Source organism: Numida meleagris, chromosome 26 (genome assembly GCF_002078875.1).
Source record: "Numida meleagris isolate 19003 breed g44 Domestic line chromosome 26, NumMel1.0, whole genome shotgun sequence".
Classification (NCBI taxonomy): Eukaryota; Metazoa; Chordata; class Aves; order Galliformes; family Numididae; genus Numida; species Numida meleagris.
Window position 1 is genome coordinate 4,378,932 of NC_034434.1, and position 16,022 is coordinate 4,394,953.

At 53.3% G+C, this 16,022-nt stretch overlaps 3 protein-coding genes across 4 annotated transcripts in view; 1 reads left to right on the forward strand and 2 right to left on the reverse strand.

The window, feature by feature from the left end:
• HSPB9 (heat shock protein family B (small) member 9) lies at positions 1,071-1,980 on the forward strand. Of its 2 annotated transcripts, XM_021378075.1 has the most exons (2): positions 1,071-1,195; positions 1,233-1,980. In XM_021378075.1, the coding sequence occupies exon 2, from the start codon at positions 1,243-1,245 to the stop codon at positions 1,822-1,824; it is 582 nt and encodes a 193-aa protein (XP_021233750.1). In that variant the 5' UTR covers positions 1,071-1,195; positions 1,233-1,242; the 3' UTR covers positions 1,825-1,980. The 2 variants fall into 2 exon arrangements, with proteins under 2 accessions (XP_021233750.1, XP_021233749.1); XM_021378074.1 differs by having other exon boundaries at positions 1,163-1,980.
• Positions 3,375-15,178, reverse strand: RAB5C (RAB5C, member RAS oncogene family). The gene is made up of 6 exons (XM_021377934.1): positions 15,050-15,178; positions 7,208-7,451; positions 6,222-6,373; positions 5,790-5,912; positions 4,937-5,030; positions 3,375-4,558 (listed from the first exon to the last, which is right to left on the reverse strand). The coding sequence occupies exons 2-6, from the start codon at positions 7,371-7,373 to the stop codon at positions 4,443-4,445; spliced, it is 651 nt and encodes a 216-aa protein (XP_021233609.1). The 5' UTR covers positions 7,374-7,451; positions 15,050-15,178; the 3' UTR covers positions 3,375-4,442.
• The window catches only part of LOC110388418 (potassium voltage-gated channel subfamily H member 4-like), a 2,698-nt gene continuing 1,487 nt past the window's right edge, over positions 14,812-16,022 (reverse strand). The window contains exons 6-7 of the mRNA XM_021377645.1: positions 15,050-15,156; positions 14,812-14,928 (exon numbers count right to left, since the gene is read on the reverse strand). Of these exons, the coding sequence (XP_021233320.1) occupies positions 14,812-14,928; positions 15,050-15,156 (224 nt within the window). The remainder of the gene's footprint in view (positions 14,929-15,049; positions 15,157-16,022) is intronic.

Consider the following 16,022-nt stretch of genomic DNA (forward strand, 5'->3'; position numbering starts at 1 on the left):
GCTGCTCAGGAGCTGCTCGAAGCTGCTCATGAACTGCCGAGCCCTCTCCATCTCCATCCGTATCTCTCTCTCCAGTTCGGCAAAGAGGGTGCCTGGGTGCGGCCACAGGGTGCGGACGGGTCCCAGCCACGGGAACAGGGACCCCGAGGTGGGCGGCATGAAGTGCAGGCGGCAAAGCATCTCCGCGGTGCTGCGGCTGAGGCTGTGCGTGTGCGTGGGGCCGAAGCGATGCTGGGCTGCCGCTGGGACGCGGGGTTTTATCCTCCTCTTCCCGGGGGTGTGCCCCTTCCAGAACGCTCTGTCCCCACGCACCCTCCTGGAGCCATCGCCTATTTTTGCACGGCTGATTATCCCCCGGCCAAAATAGCAGCGCCTGCTTCTGGGGACGAGTCACCCGCCGCAAATAGGGAACTGCAGTCAGCGCCGGGGCTCGGGTTTCTGCACAGCCACCGTGATGCAGCACGCGGCACCGCCAGCCAGGGGGGCAAACAAAGCGCTCCCGCAGCCCCGCGCTGCAGCACGGGTCACGCTGCGCAGGGACAGTCCCGTCCCCGTGCTGTCACCGCTGCCGGGCGCCTCTCGCACTTTCCAGGCCCGCCCCGTGTTCCGGGCCCCGTTCAGCTCTGAACACGGCGCCCGTGCGCCCTGCGCGGGGGGGTCACGGGTTTGCTTCGGTGCGTCCCGTGGGTCCCGGCAGCGCCCAGTTGTGGGACACAGAGCTGCAGGGGGGTCCTGTGAGCGGGGCGGGGAGCAGCAGACGGGGGGGAATGGGCCGCGGGGAGGGGGTGGCAGCGGGGAGGGGAGTTCGGCCCCGCTCCCTGCCGGGAAGCAGAAAGGCCACGGATTATTGGCAGGGGCGGCTCGGGCATCCCGCTCGGGCGCTGAGGTGATGCTGCTAATTATAATCCAGGAGAGCAGAGCTGCAACAGTAAGAGCGAAGGTATGCGGGCCGTGAGGTAAGAGGCGCCTCACCTCAGCGATGAGTAAAGAGAACGAGCTGGAACGGGCCAGAAAGAGCCGCACTCTTCTCCCGAGGGTGACGCCATCCCCGGGCCGGGGCCACGCCTCCCGGGAGGGGGAATAAAAGCCGCGGGCGCTGGAGCCGGAGCACAGCGCTCCCAACTCCTGGAGAGGAAACAGCGGAGAGCAAACAGCTGAGAGCAGCAGCAGCAGCAGCAGCAGCAGCAGCAGCAGCAGCAGCAGCAGCAGCAGCAGCAGCAGCAGCAGCAGCAAAGGACAACGATGCTTTGCCGGATGCACCTCGCTCCATTCGCCTCCAGCTCCCTGGCCACCCGGCTGGGCACGGTGAGGACCCTCTGGCCGCACGCAGAGACCATCTTCAGCGAGCTGCAGCAGGAGATGGAGAAGGCTCGGCAGTTCATGAGCAGCTTCGAGCAGCTCCTGAGCAGCCACGGACCCATCACCGCGGAGCAGGCACCCAGCAGCAGCGCGGCCCTGACCCAGGGCTCTGGGGAAGGCTTCTCCGTCTGCCAGGATGTGAAGAGCTTTGCCCCCGAGCAGCTGTCGGTGAAGGTGGTGGGCAGGAAGGTGGTGCTGGTGGGGCAGAAGGAGACGCAGAGCACGGACGAGAAGGGCTCCTTCTCCTACAAGTACGAGGTGCTGAAGCGCGAGTGGGACGTGCCCGAGGAGGTGGACGCCGAGGCGCTGACCTGCTCCCTATCCCCAGAGGGGCAGCTCCGCATCGAGGCCCCCCAGCTGGCCCTGCCATCTGCCGCTGAGAGGAACGTGCCCATCCAGGTGAGCCCCGCTGCTCCACAGCCCGGGGCAGCCAAGGATGGAGCTGCCAGCAAAGCCAATGCGTGATGGGATGGAACCACGGTCTGCGTCGGGACCAGCAGAGACGGCGGCGAGTCTTGAGCTCTAGCCCAGACACGCTCCATCTATCATGTTTTTCACTATACTGGAACGTTCTTGCTTTTGTATCCGATAATAATAATAAAAAAAAACTTTTGCATAGAACCTGCTTGTGCTTCTTTTTTGGGGAACGGTTGATGGGGAGGCTGAGCTTTGGCCTCAGCTCTTGATGGGTGCATGGAGAGGGTAAAATCCTCTCCGCTCTTGGTGCTACAGGGCTGACAGCAGAGCCACTGTGCTGCTCAGAGCAGGGGGAGCAGCCCTGTTCTCCTACACTGCAGCACCTCCTGCCCATGCTGCTGCCTGCACCATCTCCATAGCCCTCATGCCCAGACCAGTGCCTCTGAATAGGAAGACAGCCACGAAGGAAGATGTGTTAGGTGCAGGTTGTCCCATCACAGCCACTTTCCTCCCCAGGCAACTTAGAAAGGGGCTGTGGGAGATCCCTCTGGGATAGCAGCAGCAGGCAGGGTGGAACCAGGCTCCAGCACTGTCCCAACTCCAGCACTTGGGGCCAGGTCTGGGCAGGTCTGCAGGTATGCAGGCACAACACCTCTTTGTGCCAAAGCAGCTCTGAGCTCAGGCAGCTCCTCCTCACAGCTGCGCAGTGCCAGCAGCATGGAGGCTCCGCAGAGCACAGCTCCAAACCTGAGGCCCTCACAGCTGAAGAGCACAGGCTGTGGCAGCAGCAGGACACCCTGAGAGCATCATGGCCTCCAGGGAGATGAAGACCCAGAGGCGTGGAAGGAGCCAGAAACAAAGTCCTGTCAACCAGGAGCGCTTGTACAAGAAGCCAGCAGATGGCAACAGCACCTTGCTCTGTGTTCGCAACGCTGCTCAGCTGGGAGCGGGTAACCATTGTCCAACAGGTCCTTCTTTTGCTGCTGGGGAATCCAGCAGCAGCAAACAACCTTCCATCCGGAAGCGATGGGACCTTTGACATCTCATGAGGGTCCTGAGGGCTCAGATGAACAGCCATGCAGCAACAACACAACACTAGCATCTTTTGATGCCAATGGCCTCCAGGGACAGAGGCATTTGTTCACTACTATTTGAGCACATTTTCCCCGAGCTTGTCCAGCTGTCGTGTAAACTCCCAATTCCTATGCATACTGCCCCTCCCAGCTCTTCCCAGCTTTTGCTATAGCTAGTTAGCCTAGAAGTGGTGGTGATGAACAGTTCCCACTGCCAATACCTTGAGTATGCTGCTGCATACTCGCTGGGATGAGCATAGCAAACCACCTCTAGCTCCTCACAGCAACGGACAGGAGCTCTCTGCAACTCCATGCAGGAATTCCTCCCTCACGAGCCAGCTGCTGAGGAAGCACAGCCCAGACTTGAGGAGAAAACAGCACACGCTTCCCCCTGCCAGGGGAAGGATGGGCCCACGTTCCCTAGAGGTGTGCCCTGCCAGAGCTGGCCTCAGCACGTCTGTTACGTTCTGGTCCACTCCCCTTCTGCTTGAGTTGGTTAAGAAACATGAACATTGCTGGTCGTGATAGGTTTATAAAAATTTTCTTTTAATCACACAAAACTGAAGTTTGTGATGAAGACTAGCTTGACAGTTCCTCTTAAATACCAGTATGCATAAGACACTGCATTAGGCACTAGGCAGCAGCCAACATCAGTTAGAGTCTGGCGAGAGAAGCCATTTTAATACCTCCCTTCACACTGTGTGGAATTACAGGCTTTTGCAATACATAGTTTTCACTGACAGGTTATCCGAGGTTTCCCCTGCCCCACTTCTGTACATCAGTAAACCATGTGTATTCACACCAGAGTAGGGTTAACATTAGTGGCATCACAACCATCAAAAAAAGACAATTTTCTATACAAGATTTCTCTTTTTTTTTCTTTTTCTTTTTTGCAAAAGTTGCAACAGGATTAGTGCATTACGACAGAACCAGAGATAGAAAAGAAGTTGGCATGCTAGAGTCCAACACAAATAAAGACAATAGGCAGCTAGTTGTATGTACTATATTGACAAGATACTGATTGGTTACATGAAGAAACATACAATACAAAATACAGAAGAAATCAGTTTTTCTTCCCTCTGCCCCACCCCAAAATACTCATAATTGATTTGGTCAATAAGTGGCTGAAGAGCCAGAGTTTGTCACTATAATGCTACAGTTTAGTGGTTGTTCTAGGCATATCGTACTGGTATTCACCTTAGCTTTTACACGTGGGTAATTTTAAACAAGGTTGTCTAGCCTCAATATCCCTTTGTTTCCAATAGTGAACTACAGTACTGTGGGACCTGGGTGCTGCTGGCCCTCACCCGTGGGAAGGGATGAGCTGGCTGGGCAGACACCAGGTCATGCATCCACCACCACCAGGAAGAGGGAAGAGCAGAAGTTCATATATTAAAAAAGTGACTTAAGACTTAGAATTGAATTAGTATTTGTACAGAAAGGTGCAGGTGGAAGAACTCCCTCCAGCCTATGATCAGAAAGGGATGGAGAAATCACAGCAGCCACTGGCAGCAGCTGCTCTACGGTAAGTGCGATTGTTAGCGTGGATTCCAGTCACGTCCTTGGAAGGCTCCGTCGGGCGAGATCAGCTGCTCAATTGCTGCAGCACTGGCTCCTGCTAGGCTGACTGCTCTCCTGAAGGTCGACCACCCGATTCCTGCCCGGACCACCTGGAGCATTCTGGGGTTCATTTTTTGGCAGTTTCTTGGCTAGGAAGCAAGCAACATATTAGGCCTCTACAGAGGAGCCTCCCCACTGCAGACCACAAGTTGAGCTCAGCTCTGCTCCAGCCTAAGCCTCCGCCTCTTAAGGAGTTCAGGACTGGACACTGCTGGCAGCACAAGCTCATTAAACCTACTTTTAGCTGTCATCAATTCTGCTCCACCCTTATTCACTTCAGATAAAGGGGGAGAACGAACAAGGTTTGCATGACCTGGGTGACAATATACACCATCTAGCAACCTGGTCACGCACATACTCCAGTAAGAGCCTCCAGAGCCTGGCTGACACAGTTCCTCTGGTTTTCAGTGGGCTGTACCGCTGGTGCTCAGAGCTATTCCAGACAGCCATTTCACACACACTCTTACCTATTGCCATGAAGATTTCATTCACATTCATTGCTGTTTTTGCCGATGTCTCCATGAACAGCAAGCTGTTGTCATCTGCATATATTTGTGCATCCTAGAAACAATCACATTAGAGTGATAAAGGCATCCTGCCAGGAGGAGGCCCACGCAGGCTTCACATACTCCACTTGCTGGCAAACCAAACACTGGAGACAGCCTCTGCCCAGCCTAAGCTGGGCATTTCCACCCCAGCCCAAGCCCTGCCTGGCCAGGGCAGCTGGGAGACACGCACCACTGACAGGACCACATGGCTGAGGTGCCAGCAGCAGAACCAGGGTACAGCAGCACAGGTTGTTTGTGAGCTACATGTGGACACTATGTCTCAAGCAACTTAACACCTTGTACTTTGGTTGGCTGGGAGTTTAATACACCTTGCAATGCGCTGCAAGCAGTCCTGTGCAGAGGTCTTTGAGATAAGAACTTCTACTAAGAAGTCTGCCTCAGACAACTTGAGGTAAGAGCTGTGAAGACTAGAAAACAAGCATCAGGTCTCTTATCTAAAAAATGCCATTTCATACATTGCTGAAGACAGCCCCTGGTAAGTAAGACAGCCGCAGAGACTGATAATACAAGCTTGCTCTCTATGGGCCTTCATAACTTAATTCATAACTGTTACCAACAAGAGCTACAAGTATTGTTACAAACATACACCAGGGAGGCAGGCTTCGTGGGGCATCCTGGGTTCCTCAATAGCATGAATCTACACTTCCACACTTTCTTCTCGAAGGATTTTTGACACAGACACCTCCTAGAGCTGACCAAAGAGCTGCTTTCCTGACTGCTCAGGTGGCAGCTGAACCAGATTCCCACTTACCTGGAAGTCCACAGCTCTCTTGGTAGCAAGGTCTGCCTTGTTTCCTGCTAGTGCAATTACAATATTGGGGCTAGCCTGCCTCTGCAACTCTTTCACCCAGTTCTTGGCTCGTACAAATGTGTCCTGGAAGTAAACAGGAGGCAGTCAGGAAAGGCAACCTCTTATTAAAGCACAATGAAGATATGATTAGAACAAGTCTTTCCTGTAAGAAGTTTCTGCCCTTACAGCACTTTGTAGCAGGATTCTTTATCAGCTTAGACAGCCTTGGTCAGAAACAAGGAAGAGGCTGTGAGTTTAGGAAACTCAGTACCTGCAGGCAGGCATCTGCAGGAGCCCCAAGCCCCAAACTTCCCCAGGGCACTGAGAAGCACCAGATACAAGCGTAGATGCCTCCTTCCCAAAACACACTTAGGGCCCTGGTGCAGTACTCACTGTGTTAGTGATGTCGTAGACAACAATGGCTGCCTGGGCGCCTCGGTAATACATGGGTGCCAGGCTGTGATACCGCTCCTGTCCCGCCGTGTCCCATATTTCAAACTTCACCGTTGTGTCATCCAGACAGACTGTCTGCGTTAGGAAGGCAGCTGAAAGAGAAGGAGTGTTTGCCTTATCTCCAGCTGGAGAGCCCCTACAGCAAGAGCCAGCAGCTCAGAGCAGTTCTGCTTTTGCACAAGAGCTGGCAGAAGCCCCAGAGAGGCCAGCACACTGCCACCTGCTGTGGAAGTCACAGCTCTGCTGTGTTACAAGCTACTTATATGCAGGAACCAGAGAGCCACCAAACTGCCGACAGAAAGGAGGCTCCAAGCACCCAGCAAGCAGTCGGCCACTTGACATTCAGTGCTGCTACCTTTCCCAGGCCACCACCCAGAGCACACAGTACAGCTGCAGCATCCCCAGGATTAGCCTGCCCAGAAACTGTGCTGCTCCCTGGATGGGTCACTACAGGGGCAGATGAACCCTCTTCTCATTACCACCCAGAAAGCTGGGTGCTGAGTGACCTTTGATTGGTGACACCACACTGACTATTTTAAGCTAAAGAACTACAAGGCTTGAAGGAGTTGTGGAAGTAGTTTACTTTATCAGGCTAGAAGCAAGCCTGATATCCGAGGTCCTGGTCAGAAAACATAATTAAGGGCTATAAACTAAGCTGAATGCCTCCGTTCTAATTAGAAGTAGGAATTCAAATACTGGAAGATGCCTCAGAGGCAGAGCACTCATGGTTGCCATAGCACTGTTCTCTAGTGCACTGATCTTCACACTAACAAATTGCAGACCAAGAGTTAAAGCATTAGCTGCTTGACTATTTATAGCAAAAACCCCAGACCAGACTGAAATAGCCATTAATACTCCTGCTGCCCCCAGGCTGCATTAGCAGGGCCAGCATCTTTTAACCATCAGCATCTGGAGTTGGCACTCACCTCCAATCGTGCTCTCCTGGTACTCGTGGAACTGCCCCTTCACGAAGCGCAGAACAAGGCTGGATTTCCCCACCGCCGACTCTCCCAAGAGGACGAGTTTGAACTGACAGATTTTGTTTCCAGCAGCTGGTCCATTCGGTCGAGCAGCTCCACCTCGACCTGCCATTGTGGCCTAAGTGCAGGAGTGCCAAGAGTTAAGGATGCTGCAGATTCTTCACCGGATCCACCTGGAGGCAGGTTGCAACTGGAAGAGGAGGTCAGAGTCAGTGACACACTCCTGGAGCAGCCCTACCAGTTCCAGAGGTGGTTTTGACCTGCAGCCACCATCAGCACAGGCAGCTGCTGGCTCCTTCCCACCGTGGAAGGTTATTGGCTGCATGCACACAGCACATCAGGCAGCTTCTGTCAATCAGCAGCTCCCACAGCCTCTGAAGTTGTCTGAGCCTCCTCAGAGCAGGGATGTGGTAATGGGAGCTCCCTTCCCACTTGGCCCTCCAGCACTTCCACTGTGTGCCACGTTACGCACCTTACTAGGGCAAGGCAAGCAGAAAACAGCCAGCATGCCAGTCAGGTTATTAGAGCTTTGTCCATTAAAACATTACTCAGTTCATGGAGGTAACTGAAGTTGGCCTTTAACTCCTTCCTCCTCTCCCGAGTTCACCAAGTAGCTAGACTACCAGACTGCCAACGAAATAGAGATGCTTGCAAACCCTGTATGTGCCACTACGGAAAGCAGCACTGACTCACTCCTCCAGATCACAAGAGAAAGTTGTTATATTCAGAACTTTAAAGGCCCTCATACAAAGCTATTAAACACTGCGCCTTCGAGCAGTCCTCAAGGCCACCTCCGAGCTCCTGCAGCAGCCCAGAGGAGCTGTGAGCAGCTGGCCCCCGGGCACGGGCTGTGCACCCAGCCTGAATGCAGCCGCCCCACTGCAGGTAGTTATCACCGAGCAGAAGTCCAGACAGACTTATCTGAAAGCGGGGCAACACCTACACATGGCAGCATCAAGGCTCCAGAGCTGCGCAGAAGCACTGCACAAAGAGCAAGACAAGCTGTTCTACATCCACAGATAACCTCAAGTGGAGGCTCAGTGCCTCCCAAGCCATCAACCACAATGAACTGTATTCCTGTTCTCAGCTGCAAGCAGATAACGTTCCAAGCGCAGTTTCACAGATTTCCTGTATTCAACACGACTCCCACTTCCTGTCAATGACAAAATGCTACAACTGATTGCATCTGCTCTGTATCACCACTTTCTCTTCCACTCTCATAGCCCAAGTTTCTTGTCAAAGACAATCAGCAAGAAAAAGATCATGACAGATAATTTCCCCCGTGACACGTTCTGAGCGTGCCCCAAGGAAACACCTCTGAGTGAAGAGTGAATCCAACATTTACCCAGCAAACAGCACTCGGATGAACAGGAGTCCTGGAACTGCGTCCTGTGAACCATGCTTCAGAGCAAAAGCTCCAGAGAATATGGTGATCTATGGAGACATTCAGCATGAAATCATCTTGATCAGGAGGCAAGTCAGTCAGAAACCTCCTGCTACAGCAGCACCACGCACTGAAGCTGGTAGGTGGGAAAGAAGCCTTGAGGAGCAAGCCCTGTGCAGTGAGATGCTCAAGAAGCCCAAGTTGTGAAGCAGCCGTTGACTGGAGCGTGCAACCAGAACCCTGCCTCACTGTCCAAGGAAGGACAAATGCTGTTTTGACAGGATGAGAAGGCTCGATAGGAAGCTCACATCTGCAGCTGGTTTTGCTGGGCAGTGAGGGAGCAGCACGTTGCAGCTCTGGCCAGGAGCTGCTCGGTTATCACCGAGGTTCAAGGGGCACATTGGAAGCCTCAAGTCTGTACCAACCTGAAAAAGTTTCTGCCTGTTGCGGTTCCTCCTCTAACTCAAGACTGCGAAGCAGCAGCTTTTGCTTGTTTAACCTTGTATTCATTTACCAGGGCGGTCTATCAGCAGACTGGTAAGCTCTGTCACCATTTCAGACTAACATTCTGCACGTTAAAAGCCACGTGAATCATGCCTCAATTGAGTTATGACCTCCTGAAACACGATAGGGGTGATTCCCAGAGCAAGGAAATGAGCCTGCTGACATCCTCAAGTCTTTGTGTGACCTATATTTCAGACCCTTCAGTCCACTTTACCATAAATTCAGACAGAATTGAGCAAGCAGGTCTGTGTCCAACTCACAGAAGAATCAAGTTACCAGAGGACTGCTTCTGCTCTCTGCTACGTTACAAACAATTTCACTGCAGATTTGTTGGCTTACAATCAAAATACTCAAGACAAAAGCCCCAGTGAAATATTTATCTTGTTAAATAGCTGACAGCATTACATGAATTCCTTGGCAAAGACAGCCCTGAAGGTACCGAGCAGTTTTGCTTCACCTACCACCGAGTGGCAGCTGGCCATGCCAGCAGGAAGCCTGCGCTGCCTCGCTCCCACCCGCAGCTGCAGCACCCAGCCCCACAGCAGGGCGAGCCTTCAAAAACCTGGCTGCCTTAGGAGCAGCACTGCACAGAAGTAGGACCAGCCCCACCAAGTTGGATCCGTTCTAATACCTCAGCTTCCAACAGACAGCATGTCCTTCCCTCCACAAACCATGGCCTCTGGGTCAGTGCAGCCGTGATCTGGAGCAGCAGCTCTATGTTAGGGAACAAGTCATTGCAGTTGTCAGGAGCTACGCTACAGCCTTAGAACACAGATTTACAGATCCATACCAGCCTTTGTCATGTGCTCCTATGGTTGTCCCACTATCATAAGTCACAACGTCTCCGTAGAATCTCTTGCCCAAAGACTTGAGCACATTCATCTTAATTTAGAGGCAAGCAGGACTTCCAGCAGGGAAAAGTTAACATTTCTGTTGCTGCCTACAGTCCTGAGAAAATGCCGTAAACCTAATACCAGTTCTTTTATATGCTTTTAATACACGCATCTGCCTCCTGATACCTGCAGAACCATGGCAGCCTGCTGTTTTTCAAAGCAGCTTTTCAAAAACAACTCCAGCATCTGGTATTTCAAGGCCATCAGCCCACAGTTACTGCTCCATCCACTGCAGATGCTGTGCAGCTGGGCTAGCAGCAGTTTCACACACAGGTACAGCTGGAAGACCCAGAGCCAAGACAGCAGCAGAGCCCTTCCCATTGCTCCACGATGTCAGCTGAATCCTGCCCACCGTAGTTGACAGCTGCCCTTTTATAGAGATGACTGAGCTCTCAACTCAATTAACAACACTTTCTGGGCAAAACAAACCCTCCAGAAGGGTTTAGAAGGTGGTAAAGTTTCTGCTGCTTCTCATGGCAGCGTGCATGAGGCCCACAGAAGCGCTGCTCAGGCTGAGCACAGCAGTCCAGCTGAGGACTGACCTGGGCAGAACACTGCTCCACGTGGAAAACTTCTGCTAAGGTTGAGATTAAACCTCATGTGCCAGATGACAGTGCTTGAATTAGGCAAGCTGCTCTGAGCCTGTCAGGAAAGGAGGCCAGAACAACCAAGCACCCAACACAGCTCTCTGGAAGATGAGGCAAGGACTGCAGCTGGTGTGACCATCCAGAGGTGCAGCTCTGCAGTCAAAGGGAGCTGCAAAGCCAGCTTCTAACACTGAAGCAGTCAGCTTTAAAACTGCTTCTCTGGCCTTTTGTTTCCTTTTTTGTTAACAGGATTTTCTATTGAAAGCTGTCCTCCTTCTTCATCCAAGTGACTCAGCCTATATGCACAACAGAAACTATTTCTCTCAGCTCTGGCACCCAAGCAACATCTCTAGTATCCCACTCCAATTTTTGCAAGCTTCAGGCAATCCTAAGCCACATGCACTTCATTCATTTCCTGAGCGGAACACACAAGATATCCTGCAGGGGCAAAGTGCGAGCAAACTCAAGTTGTGATTTCAAATTCATTTAAGAAAGCCACCTCAAACATCTTTAGTATTCCCAGTTGGGCACTGAAGCTGTTCCACTGAGCTAAAGCAACAGCAAAGATTAACTCTTACTCCTTCTCCTCCCAAGCAGCTTTGTCAGGAAGTTGCTTCTCAAGCACAAGTACAGAGCCTTGGGGTGCTCGTGTCCACAGCTGCACTCCCTCAAGCCTTCCGCTGGGCTCTCTCACCCCCTCCAAAGGGGTTCCGAGGCTCAAGCAATTATCCTTTACCAAAAGTTCCTGAAAGCACCTAATGAGATGCAAAGGTGTTACACTTGGATACTACCTTTGGATGTACAGGCTTTAATGCTCAGACAGTTGAACAAGCATCAGCAACAAGAGTTATTACCATATTGGCTACACCAGCACTACAAAGAAACTCCACGTCTAATCCAGTGGGAGTTTTAATTCGGCAGAATAGCATGACTAATTGCTTTCAAAACTGCAGCTAGTGCCCTATTAGATCACCATGGGCTGAAGAGAAACATGCAATTAGGGCAGGCTGAGGTACTGGGCTCCTGCCCTTCCTCGTGCTTCAGGAAAGCACAAGGGAGAGCATTTGAACCTACAGGTGACCAGGGCCACCATATCCCCTTCTGCTGACACCACAGCAAGTGAGCACATTCCAGATCAGCATGATGGAGACCCAAACTTCCAGTACAGCTTCAGTCAAGCCATGGAAACAGCACACTTGTAAGGACTGCTTTAAAAGCAGCAGGATGAGAGGCGGCAGCTTCCGAGCAAGTGTTAGCAAGGCATAAATTGCAGCATACAACTTCTGTAGATGAGTTTTGCATCACCTTCATTTTATATAAGCTTCTCACTAGCTGTATGGAACAAAGTCCCCACATCCCGGGTACCAAAACCCCCCAGTTCTCATGTTGACCCCCTCTTGGAGGTCCTGCCTGCTTTCAGGTATTCTTGGCACTGCAAGAACATAGTCCTATTTCCAGGAGCTGAAGCACTGCCAGGTTAAAGATACTCAAGATTACTGTGTGGACCAACTCAAAATTGAACTAAGTTTGTAATCCTCCCGTTCTTTATGCTGCACTGTGTAGCATGCTCTCAAAAAGCTCAGCTTCACTTTAACCAGAAGTCCAGCAACACATGCCTTTCGATAGCACCTGCTACTTGTTGAAAAAAGCAAGATTGTTAACAACGCAGGGTAGAAAACAGCCATCTCCACCACAAAAGAGCCAGTGACCTTCATAATATCTTTCCCAGACTGCACAAAGATCTCTTGCCTCCAGTGGCTCCTTTTTTGGAGCGCTACCATATCAAAGCAAACATGAAAACTGGTGTTTTCTTATCTGTTTATGTAGGACTACTGCAACAGTTCATTCCCGTGCTTCAGGGGAAGTTAGCATTCGCTTTAGAATTTAGACAGAGCACTATTATTTCCCATAATGTCACTTCCAGGAAGATTTGCTGTTTCTGGCTAGCAGATGGAACGTTTCATAGTTACTGACAATTTCAGAGAACTTGCATAAGAGGACCTCAAACTTCATATCCCAGGGGAAGAAAAGAGCTGACTCTGCCATTCCTACATTCTACCCCTTTCTAAGCATGCTGACCAAAATACTTCAGGCTACACCCACTTCATTAGAAGTGTTCCCATTTCATTTCCTGTGTCTGGAAGGACTTGGTACTCCTCCCCCTCCCTTCCTAAGGAGATCCGTGACCATCTAGTAGGTGACCATGCAGCACTTTATGGCAGGACTGAGCTGATGACGTGCAGGGCCCAGAGCAATGCCAGAGTTGACCCCTCCTTCACATGCAGAGCTTTGCTGCGATGACAACAATTTCTCTTCTCATTACCGCTCCTCCACACCTCGAGGTTTGGCCAAGCACATAGTACGAGGCTGTTCCTCAGCTTTGTGTCAGACAATGCCCAATCCATTACTGGCTTCACTGTTACAGTAAAGTGACCCAAATCCAACTCTGTTCATAGTAAAAGCAGGTAAGTGTTTGATTTCACTACATACACATCCACCTATTGAGCTAGCTGCCCCCCCATACTGCTCTCTAACTGAAACCCTTCCTCAGGACTTCCATCTTATCTTGCTCCCTCACCTGATGGGGTATTAAAGCCCTACTTAAACAGCTTTAGTGCCAGGCAGCGCAGGTCCCTTATCTTAAAATGAATGTAGTTTGAATTAGCCTATGGTATCTCAGGGGGAAAAACTGCCTCTAGAGGTAGACTTGCTATGGAAGAACTTGACTGTTAGGGCATCCTGTTGAGACACAGTTACCAAAGCCAAGCATGGCTTTCCTTAACCTTACATGTCTGTGCAGACTCTAGCTTTACCTGCTGTCCTCACTCCAAGAGGGCATTAAGGCCAGTCTACAAACACTGTTATGAATTCCTCACCCTTTTCAGTCACAACTTCCACCTTATTAGCCCACTGAGCAAAAAACCTTAAGAGCAAAGGCAGGAATGAGCATCAATAGGATATTCCAAGGAAGTTCACTCAAACAGCATGGCATGTCAAGCCAACATGAGTGAGAATTATCTTTCTTTTTATGGTCTCAAGAAAGCTTCAGGGTCCTGCCTTCAGAGTGAGTCAGGACTCCAGTTCAGCTTTACACTACATGAAGTGTTATGCTATAAGCCGGGCCGCTTGAGCATTTGGAAAGCCACCAGACGAAAAACTAAGAATAGTAGATGCGACTTGCTCCACATAAGACTTAAAATAGCATCTCGGTGTACTCTTCCCTCTGATTTCCTTACACATTTGGAAACCATCAAGGTCAGAGATCCAGAAGCCACACACAACAGCAACAAGTAAAGGGCCATAACTCCCTGGCAGGGTGGCTCACGGCAAGGGGCTGCCATTAACCACACAGCTCTCAGGAATCAGAACTCCCCCACATTCAGTAGCACCTTGAGTACTACCAGGAACAACTGCAGCTGCCATCACAGGACCTCACACCCACAGCCTGCTGCTCACCATGCACCTGCAGAATCGGCCCTGTGGGATCACACAGCAGCTGTGCTGGGCAGCAGGAGACTGCTGTGTGTAAACATGGAGCCATGCACTTGAGATCCCTTCCAGGGAAAGGTCAACACTGAGGTCAGCTCTGTGCCACCACGCTGCACTCCCTATGTGCCCCAGAGAATACAGAGATGGTGTTTACCATCAGCAGCAATCCAGAAGGGACTTAGCTCTACAGCAACTACTTCCAACAAATAAAGCCCCAGTCTTCATTCAGGCCATGCTCTGCCCAGGACCCGTCTGACTTCCAGCCTTCTGGAGCTCCTATGCCCACCTCAGCAGCGACTGACCACAACAAAAGGCTGGATCACCGTGCTTGCAAGCACCACACCTTCTCCAAATCCTAATCAAACACCAAACAGCCATTGCCATAGGATAACAACATGAGAATGACCAGGCAGGGAAGGAAGCATTTACTGAAAGCACACTGCAGAGAGCAGCCACGTCCCTCCTATCTTATCCATAAACGAAATGATGTAGGGAGCACCAGTTTGCGGACACTCAGCGCAAACCTCGGGGCCGCCCGAGCGGTGGGTGCCCAGCCCGGCCCACGGCCCCGCCCGCCCAGCACAGCACCCCCTGCCCGGGGCTCTCCCGGTGCCGCCCGCGGGCAGCGCTCCGCTCCCAGCGGCCGGCAGGGCCGGGTCCCCACGAGAAGGGACCAACCACTCCCGGCCTCCACTAAGCGCGCGGCCGGGACACGGGAGCCGCACACAGCCGACCGGCGCCCGCGAGACCGCGCCCCGTCCCCACCGCGCAGCGCCTGCCCCAGCCGGGCGGGCTCTCCGGGAGCCGGGCCTGCGGGATACGGGCTACTGCAGCCAGCCCCCAAGCCGGGCCCCGCCCCGGGCCGAGCAGACAGCAGCGGGCCCGGAGCCCCGCAAGCCTCAAGCAGGGCAAGCCTCGGCCCCCCACTCACCGCCCGCAGGGCCGCTCCCCGCCGCGGGTGCGTCTCGCAGGCCCCGGCCCTCACTTCCGCCTTTACCCGTTCCGCTTCCGGACCCGTCCACCACTTCCGTTCCTGCCCTGCAGGTCACGGGCAGCTGCAACTGCCAATCAACATTGTCCCGCCTCATCGCGTCTCCGCCCCCTGCGGGGCGCACTGTATCACGTGATGCGCGCTCCGCTACGTCACTGCGTGCCCCTCGCACAGCGTCATGGGAATTGTAGTCCCGGGGAGTCCTCCAGCAGAATGCTCCGGGCGCGGGGGGTTCCGGGGCGGGACGGAACGGGTTGGAGACCCCGGTGTGCAGAACTCCCACAAACGCGCAAACCCCACTGCCCGTCCCCGCACGCGCCCGAGCACCGAGCACCGAGCACCTCGGCCCCATCCCACCCGCGATTCTGCCCCCTCCCTCCCCACTAGCAGAGCAGCCCCGGAGCTGTAAAAATAGAGCTTTTATTTCCGTTCCGGTCTGTGCGGTCCGGAGGGGCACAGAGGGGAAAGGGACAATGCCGAGCGGGGACAGACCCCGGGGCAAAAAGCAATGGACAGCGCCCGGGGGGCCATCGCTGGTACCGCACGGCACCGGCCCGGGGGTACCACCATCCCGCCCGAGCCCCGCTCGCAGCGGCCCCGCATCGCCCCGGGCGGCGGCCGGCGCCCAGCACCGGGCACGAGGGGTGTGCGGCCCCGAGGGGGTGGATTTACAAAAAGCCCCGTGGGCAAGGAGAGTATCAAAACCGGTATCAAAATCCGTGCAGAGAGGCCGGCAGCGACGCGAACACGGGTCCACACCGCGTCCTGGAGGCGTCTCTGGAGTCGGGGGGGGCCCGGTGCCTCCACCTCACCGCGGCTCAGCGGGCGCTGGCGGAGCCGGAGCGGGGCTGCGGCCGGGCGCGGGCAGAGCAGCCCGGGAAGGAATGGGCGGAACGGGGCGGCACAGCAGGCG

Coding starts and splice junctions, on each gene's coding strand:
- HSPB9 (XM_021378075.1), top strand. CDS start 1,243: ATGCTTTGCCGGATGCACCTCGCTCCATTCGCCTCCAGCTCCCTGGCC.
- RAB5C (XM_021377934.1), bottom strand. CDS start 7,373: ATGGCAGGTCGAGGTGGAGCTGCTCGACCGAATGGACCAGCTGCTGGA. Junction 5,031..5,789: donor AGAGAGCTGTGGACTTCCAG/GTAAGTGGGAAT, acceptor GATTGTTTCTAG/GATGCACAAATATATGCAGA. Junction 4,559..4,936: donor TGAAATCTTCATGGCAATAG/GTAAGAGTGTGT, acceptor CTTGCTTCCTAG/CCAAGAAACTGCCAAAAAAT.